Source organism: Arachis stenosperma, chromosome 10 (genome assembly GCF_014773155.1).
Source record: "Arachis stenosperma cultivar V10309 chromosome 10, arast.V10309.gnm1.PFL2, whole genome shotgun sequence".
Taxonomy (NCBI): domain Eukaryota; kingdom Viridiplantae; phylum Streptophyta; class Magnoliopsida; order Fabales; family Fabaceae; genus Arachis; species Arachis stenosperma.
This window is the reverse complement of record NC_080386.1, coordinates 17,104,829-17,112,486: the sequence shown is the minus strand read 5'-3', so window position 1 is coordinate 17,112,486 and position 7,658 is coordinate 17,104,829. Positions and strand designations below refer to the sequence as shown.

At 32.5% G+C, this 7,658-nt stretch overlaps 1 protein-coding gene across 1 annotated transcript; it reads right to left on the bottom strand.

The window, feature by feature from the left end:
- Nucleotides 1-1,740: 1,740 nt before the first annotated feature.
- On the bottom strand, nt 1,741-5,882 carry LOC130954793 (uncharacterized). Its single transcript, XM_057881558.1, has 7 exons — nt 5,536-5,882; nt 4,799-5,046; nt 4,408-4,569; nt 4,123-4,279; nt 3,901-4,043; nt 3,760-3,795; nt 1,741-3,263 (listed from the first exon to the last, which is right to left on the bottom strand). The coding sequence occupies exons 1-7, from the start codon at nt 5,609-5,611 to the stop codon at nt 2,616-2,618; spliced, it is 1,470 nt and encodes a 489-aa protein (XP_057737541.1). The 5' UTR covers nt 5,612-5,882; the 3' UTR covers nt 1,741-2,615.
- Nucleotides 5,883-7,658: the final 1,776 nt, after the last annotated feature.

Genomic DNA, 7,658 nt, shown 5'->3' with positions numbered 1-7,658 from the left:
TGTTAATGTCTATGTCAATCGTTCTATTAATTATTCGTATCAAATTTAACAATAATATAACATTAAATTCATTTAAAATTTTTAGAATAAAAATAAGATGTTCGAAACATTAAGGATTAAATTAAAATTTGACTTAAATATTAAAGATTAAATAATACATCATCTTTTTTCAAAAAAAAATTTCAATGAATATGTGAAATACTTAACATCATTAGTATTTGAATTCACAAATAAGGGCAAATTTAATAATGTCTACGTTAGAAGATAATAGGATTTACTTGAATAAATAAGTTGACAACGATGTCAATATAGTGACAATATGTAAACTGATAATAGATAGATTAATAATAATTGTTTAACTAATTATGCTTTTAATGCATAATGTTAAATATTTTTTTCACATTTAATATTGGGACACTATTGAATCTATTTAAAACATTTAGACAAAAATAATATATATATATATATATATATATATATATATATATATATAATAAAATTTACTCTAAACATTCAATCATCGATCTAAATTTTAAGGATAATAAAGTGTGTTGATCAAGAGTAAGTTTAGGCGTCGGAAACTTTTTTTTTTTGTTTTCTCATGATATTTAAAGATTAATAAATTATTTTGTTATATGTAATATGTACATATCGAAATTCAAACTCTCTAATATTATTTACTCATGAATTATCTACTAAATAAATTTAAGTTGGTTTTTTTGTTTTTGTTCAGTACAAATCTAACTCATTGGTGATTACCACCTCACATGCCAGTTACCTCATCCAAATTTTCACTGGGGAGCATATTCTAAATCATATTTAATCAAAGCTCTCAAAATCAAATCAGTTATACAACCATTTTAGTTATTGATTTATATATAACCAGTTCAATTAAAATAACTGAATTATAATAAAATAATAATATATAAAATTATAAATACACATATAAAAATATAAATATTTTATAGTATAAATCTTAGAAATATAAAAATTGAAAATATAATACCAGATAGATCTTTTATTGAATTATTATAGATCTTGTTAAAATACACTATTATTTCGGTATTATACAAATATTTTTCTATGATACCATGAGGTTACTACGCCAAAGGCAAAGAATATATTCCTAGGAAATACTAGCATATTTATTTTTCACTTTGACGTGTTATGGATTTGGTTAAAACTTCAGAGTTTTCTAAAGACATTGGTTAATAGAGTTAAAAGACAGTGTTCTTTAAATAAATAAAAAATATAGAAATTTTTAAAATTAACATATATTTACTATAAAGATTTTCTACTTGTAGTATTCTTAATTAGTGTTTCTGGATACTTATTAGCAAAATACTAAAATATTTATAGTCATTTATTTTTTTTAGTAGTAGTTAAAAATTAAAAACCAAGAATAAATGACTAAGAATACTTTTAAGGTATAGGCTAATTCTGTGATTCACTTGATTATGCATGGTGTACCATACACCAGTGACCAGTTGATCCAATGTGGAGTACACTAGATTTAGATTTAAAGCGAAAAAATTGATAAACTAGTAAAGTGAAGAGTTAATCACTCTTGAATTAAGATAATAGGACATACATTTTATTAACTTTTTCACTTTAGAAAATCTAAATTCGGAAATTCGATTCTCTCAATTTTTTTTTCACTTAAAATGATAAAATGTGATCTCTCACCATTCATTTAGGTAAGACAAAGAAAAAACATAAAAAAAAACATTAAAAACTTAGAAATTACACTTTATTCCATCAATTAAAAAAAAAATCCATTCCCCCAACTTCATAATTCTTATTCTAATATGTAATATCAATCCTATTATTTTTTTACCTTCAAACTGAGTTGAAAATTAACAAACACCTTATTTAAATGTACAATTAGCACTTATCTATTTATTTCCCGGTCAATATTTATTTACACTAAATGTTATTTTTTATTTATTGCTAATATACGTTTTTCACTTGCAATGGTATGTTGAAATCAACACTAGCTCATTATAATCTGTTTACTTAGGTTAGGCTTAAGTGAATTTCGTTTAGTAATGTTATGAAACCGACATAAAATTCCTGCATTCACAATTTTTTAAATTACTTTTTTACCCCCTTTTTTCTTTCCCTTCTTTCTTCTCGTCACATAATTTCAACACCACTACTATCACCTCCTACTGCCATGGCTACCGCTGCCAGCTAGCCACCACTTCTGACCACTCTATATCCTAACACTAAATCCTAAATTCTATACTCTAAAGTGGTTTTACGTTGTTTGATTTTCAAATAATTTTTTACTTTTGAATGTTTTAATTGTTTTAATTATTTTTTATTATTTTGGAGGGTTCTTTTTAATGTTCAATTTTAAGTGGTGAATGTTAAGTGTTAACTACAACGTTGGTCGAAGATGTTGGCTCTTCATACTTCCTCTCTAAGAAATTCATGCGGGTCTGATTCCTCTCCATCCCATTTCCAGGTATATATGTAATCTTTGCTTCCATTTTCCAGCTCAATCTCAAGTCCCATGCGTTCTTCATGGTAACATAAATAAAATTCCAAATATCCAGAATTCGCTTGTTTCCAAAACGGTCATGTTAACTACGGTTTCGCCATTATAGGTCTTATATAGATTGCTGAGGATTAGTATAGTACACCATTCCCGGCGGCTGTAGTGGCCGGAAACTAGGAGGCGCAGGGGCTCGCTGTGGTACAGGTATTGATTGTTGTTGCATGATTGGCAGCGTCTGATGTGGTAAAGGCATCATCGCCGCTACATGAGCTGGGGGTGGTGGCTGCGGCAGCGGCACTGGCACTGGCGAGATGCTGACATAATATGGAGAGTGGGCAGCTCCCGTTGACTGCACATATTGCTGCGTAGACGGATTACAAAGCATGGGATACTGACCTTGGGATGCAGAGGCTACATCCTGCAGGATTGGTTGGGTTACCAAAACTGATGGGTATGAATGGTTTTGTGCAGCAATCAACTGTTGTGTGGTTGACTCGGACGAAGTCGGGCCAGCACTTTTCGCCTCTTCGGCGGCAAATGTTGAGAGAACAGAAGTCATGATCAACTGAGATGATGATGATGCTGTGAGCTTATCTGCAACCTCGGCAGCGATTGCTGCTGCTGACTTTTTTGTTGCTGCTTCTGAATTTCCATTTGCAACAGCAAGTGAGGTTGTTGCAGTGGTCGCTTTTTGCGAAGAATCTTCATTATCAAGTCGTGCCCGCATGATGCTAGCCTCTTCTACTTTTGCTTGTGCAACCTAAATATAATTAGTCAAAAAGCAAGAATTGTAAGCATTATCATTTACCAAAACTTTATCCAAGTTCAGGTAATGCGAAGCAAAAATGCTATATGCACATAATATGCGTTATTTATCTATAAACACATGTTTTATCTAACTCATTTTCAATGTGCATTTTGTATTTCAACATGTATTTATATGGGTGGCTAATTTTTTGTGTACACCTAGCATGGTTGAATTCGAAGCAAGCTCAAAATGCCATATAGAAATAACTTATAATGCCATATAGACTTGTGTAATGATCCTTCTGTCAAGTAATTCTCCATCCAAAAATGTTATTTTCTTTCTAAATAGAGTTTATTGCACTGAACTCCTTTATGGTTTGTGAACTTTCAGCAAAAATCATCTCCAGTATCAGCAATTATTGTGACCCATCCTATATAATTTGCCATGAAGGAAACAAAAAAAAAATCCGGTACCCATTGAGGAGAAAAGAAACATGAACAGTATATACCAGCATCTGAGTGCGAATATTCTCCAGGTCCGCTTCCTGGTACAAGTATCCACAAGCAACAGCAACAAGATGCAATTAGGAACAAAACTGCATGAATCATAAACAAAACTATCAAGTACATTGAACAGCATCAAAATTTACCTGCTCATGCAAAGCTTCTTTTAAATGAGAGACAAGTACAACTCTATTTGCTTCAACTAATTTAAGCTTCTCTATGCACTGTTTCAAGGTATTCTCTTCCTTTTCTAACTCCTTTGACAAAGTTTTTCGCTTAGGATCCATTGCTGAAACAATTTATAAAAATCAATAATAAAATCCCAACTTGCATGCTACAGGTGCTACTCTGTTCTGCTGTATGCTTACCAATAGAGCACGCAATGTCAACATCGTTTTCCATCTTTTTCATGTGTTGAATAGCAGACTTGGATTTACTCATCTCTGCATCTTCAATGGATTGTTCAGTGAGCACCGAATGAAATGCAGATACTATTTTTTCTGCTGGACCTCCTATGGACAATTTCTGGCTTCAATACAATATCACGACGATGAGATATTTTAGGAATATTGCAACCCAGTTTGAGGGACGTATCACCAATGGAATGATTTAAATTTAAAATTGGAAGAGGCAGGAGTGGAGCTTAGTCTTACCAATTTGATGGAGCGAGAATCCCTTTTAACAATTTTTAAAGAACCAGAGCGTGATCTCTTTTTGCTGAATTGCAATGGTGTAGGTGCTTCTTCTGCAAGCATTAGATCTTTAAGGTTCTTTGCCCGAGATCCAAACACTCTCCTTTGCTCCCATATATCAACCTAAAGTTAGATTAGAACCAAGTTAATACGTCAAAATGCGTAAAGTGAAATCAATAGCCTGATGGTATTGGTATGTAAACATAAAATCAGAAGTATATACCGTATAATAAGTATGCGTAACAGAATTGCATATTCTAATCTTCCTAACCTATCATTTTCCTCATTTACAGATTGGCATGGTTGAATTCACTCGAAATACTTGGATCAAACACTGTCAAAAGGAGCTTACCAGTCTAGATGCCACTTTCTTTTCATGATCATCACCCTTCTCATCAACATATTTAAGGGCAGAGGGGAGAACCTTCCAAAACTCGGTCACGAATTCATTTCCTTTCCGCTTGCTATTCTGCAAGATGTCATTTGCAAGGTATAGAAGGGGAACTTTTTGAACCATCTCAGATTTGTCAAATTGTTTCTTCCATGTTTCAACAACCACTTCTGCTTTGCTCCGGTGAAATATACACCAATGTGATAAAGCTATATAAAAGGTTAATGAAAACAAACTACGCTGAATTAACAAGTAAGCATGCTCAATAAAATCAACTGAAGCTAATTATGCAGTAAAACAAACTATTTTGGAGAGTAAAATCCAAATTCATATAGAAAAGATAATTAATTAAAGTCACACTCCAGTTACATTCACGAAGCACAAAAAATTAGCCTCCGAAAAAGAAAATGAAACATAAATGACAGATTTACTGAAATCGAATATGCCAGTGCAACAATAATTGGTCCGATATTTTATGACAAAGAAAGTGTTTTTCTATCTCTAATTGCTCATATCCTAATAGAATAGTAACAAGTCAACCAGAAATGTGCTCAAATATTCAGCTAAACCCTACAGTAAATCACTATTTATGCAGAAACTGAGCAAACATTACTGGGTGAAGTAAAGTAAAGTGAAGTGAAGTAAAAGCAACAAAAATTTAGAAAATAATAATAATATTAAAAAGAAAAAAAGGATACTTTCGATGCACTGCTGGGTGCTGTTAAGCTTGGAGAGCTTGTCGGCAAGTATCTGGTCGCTGAAAACGCTATTCATTCTCTCCGATTGTTTCCCCTCACCACCAATGCCACAATATTTTAATTAATTAACGAAATTATATCGTATAAGTAAAAACGAGTTGAATTTGGGTGGGCAACACTAGAGCCCTAACAGAATTGGGACCAAACGAGCTCCATTATCAATACTACTGCTGCTGCTGCTACTACTACTACTACCAATTCTTCATACATATATATTAAGAGAGAAAGACAAATTGAAAGCAAGCGGCATATGAAAATAATAAAAACAAAAAAGAAAGTTCAACTGAAAATCAATCAAATAGAAGAAGAAGAAGAAAGATGCGTTGCTTTGGAGCTTTTAAGTTTTAACTCGCCAGGTGTTTCATGGGTCAGGCCACCTGGCAGCCACAAACAGTTGGTGAAAAACCAAAAAACACAAAAGATGTTGTAAAATAAATAAAAGATATATAAAATAAAGATGTATAAATAGAAGATTCTATTATTAATATAATTAGCTCAATAATATTTATATATATATAATAATATTATATGTTGTATTGTGTATATATATACAAAGATAAGAAAAAGTATTAAAAATAAAGAGAGAGATATTTGCATTTGATATTATCTCAATATAATAAAGATGGTTAATATTGCTATTAATATTATATGTAAAGAGTAATAGAAAATAGAATTTAAAATACTTATAAAATAAAAGAAGAGAACAAATTGTAGTAGAAATATAAGGAGAAGAGTGTTTGATTGTAACATAAAGAGAGAATAGATTTCTTATTACTTGCTTTTCACCGTAAAGAAAAAGAGAGAGAAATAGAAACAGACTTTATAATAATATATGAAAGAAGAGAAAAGTAGGAATATTTGTTATTGCTGTGTGTGTAAAAGCATACGAGGATGCTTGCTATTTATACATGAAGAATGATACCACTTTCAACTTTCATTTATATCCATTTGTCTTGTAAATGGATTCATTTAGTCTTGAGAATGAAATCCACCTAAGCCTTGCGTGGTTATCCATGGTCATCCACTTTTATCACAACACTCCCCCTTGGATGACCATTTAGGATTATTGCCTCGTTAAAACCTTACTAAAGAAAAACCCAGTGGGAAAAAAAACTTTAGTGAAGGAAAAAGAGTACAATATCCTTTAGTGATAGGGACTGCCTCATTAAAAACCTTGTCAAGAAAAACCCAATGGGAAAAAAACCTGACCAAGGAAAAAAGAGTACAGTCTCCCCCTCTTGTCGACATCATTTAATGTCTTGAAATCGACGCATCCCAATCTCATGTACCAATCTTTCAAAGGAGGATTTTGGGAGTGACTTTGTAAATAAATCTGCCAGATTTTCATTTGAGCGGATCTGTTGGACATCAATTATCCCTTGATTTTGAAGATCATGAGTGAAGAAGAATTTAGGAGAAATATGCTTTGTTCTATCACCTTTGATGTATCCACCCTTAAGTTGAGCAATGCATGCTGTATTATCTTCAAACAGGACGGTTGGAGCTATCTTATGATCAATCAGTCCACATGATGATAGAATATATTGAATCAGACTCCTCAGCCAAAAACACTCGCGACTAGCTTCATGAATCGCCAGTATTTCAGCATGATTAGAGGATGTTGCAGCAATCGTCTGTTTCGTGGACCTCCAAGATATAGCTGTACCGCCATATGTGAACAGGTATCCTGTTTGAGATCTCCCTTTATGTGGATCAGACAAGTATCCAGCATCTGCATAGCCAACTAGTTGTGACTTGGATCCATAGGGATAAAGCAATCCCATATCAACCGTTCCATGAAGATATCGAAAAATTTGTTTGATTCCACTCCAATGTCTTCTGGTTGGAGAGGAACTATATCTTGCTAGTAAATTCACAGCAAATGATATGTCAGGTCGTGTATTATTAGCAAGATACATTAGTGCTCCAATGGCACTAAGATATGGTACTTCAGGACCAAGGATATCTTCATTCTCTTCTTTAGGACGGAATTGATCCTTTTTCACATCTAAAGATCTTACGATCATTGGTGTACTTAATGGATGTGACTTATCCATATAAAA

What these genes read in the sequence shown, in the direction of transcription:
- LOC130954793 (XM_057881558.1), bottom strand. Translation starts at nt 5,611, where the DNA reads ATGAATAGCGTTTTCAGCGACCAGATACTTGCCGACAAGCTCTCCAAG. An exon ending in CACCCAGCAGTGCATCGAAA is followed by an intron (nt 5,047 to 5,535) that starts GTATCCTTTTTT and finishes CCTTTTATATAG; the next exon opens with CTTTATCACATTGGTGTATA. An exon ending in AGAAAGTGGCATCTAGACTG is followed by an intron (nt 4,570 to 4,798) that starts GTAAGCTCCTTT and finishes ATCTAACTTTAG; the next exon opens with GTTGATATATGGGAGCAAAG.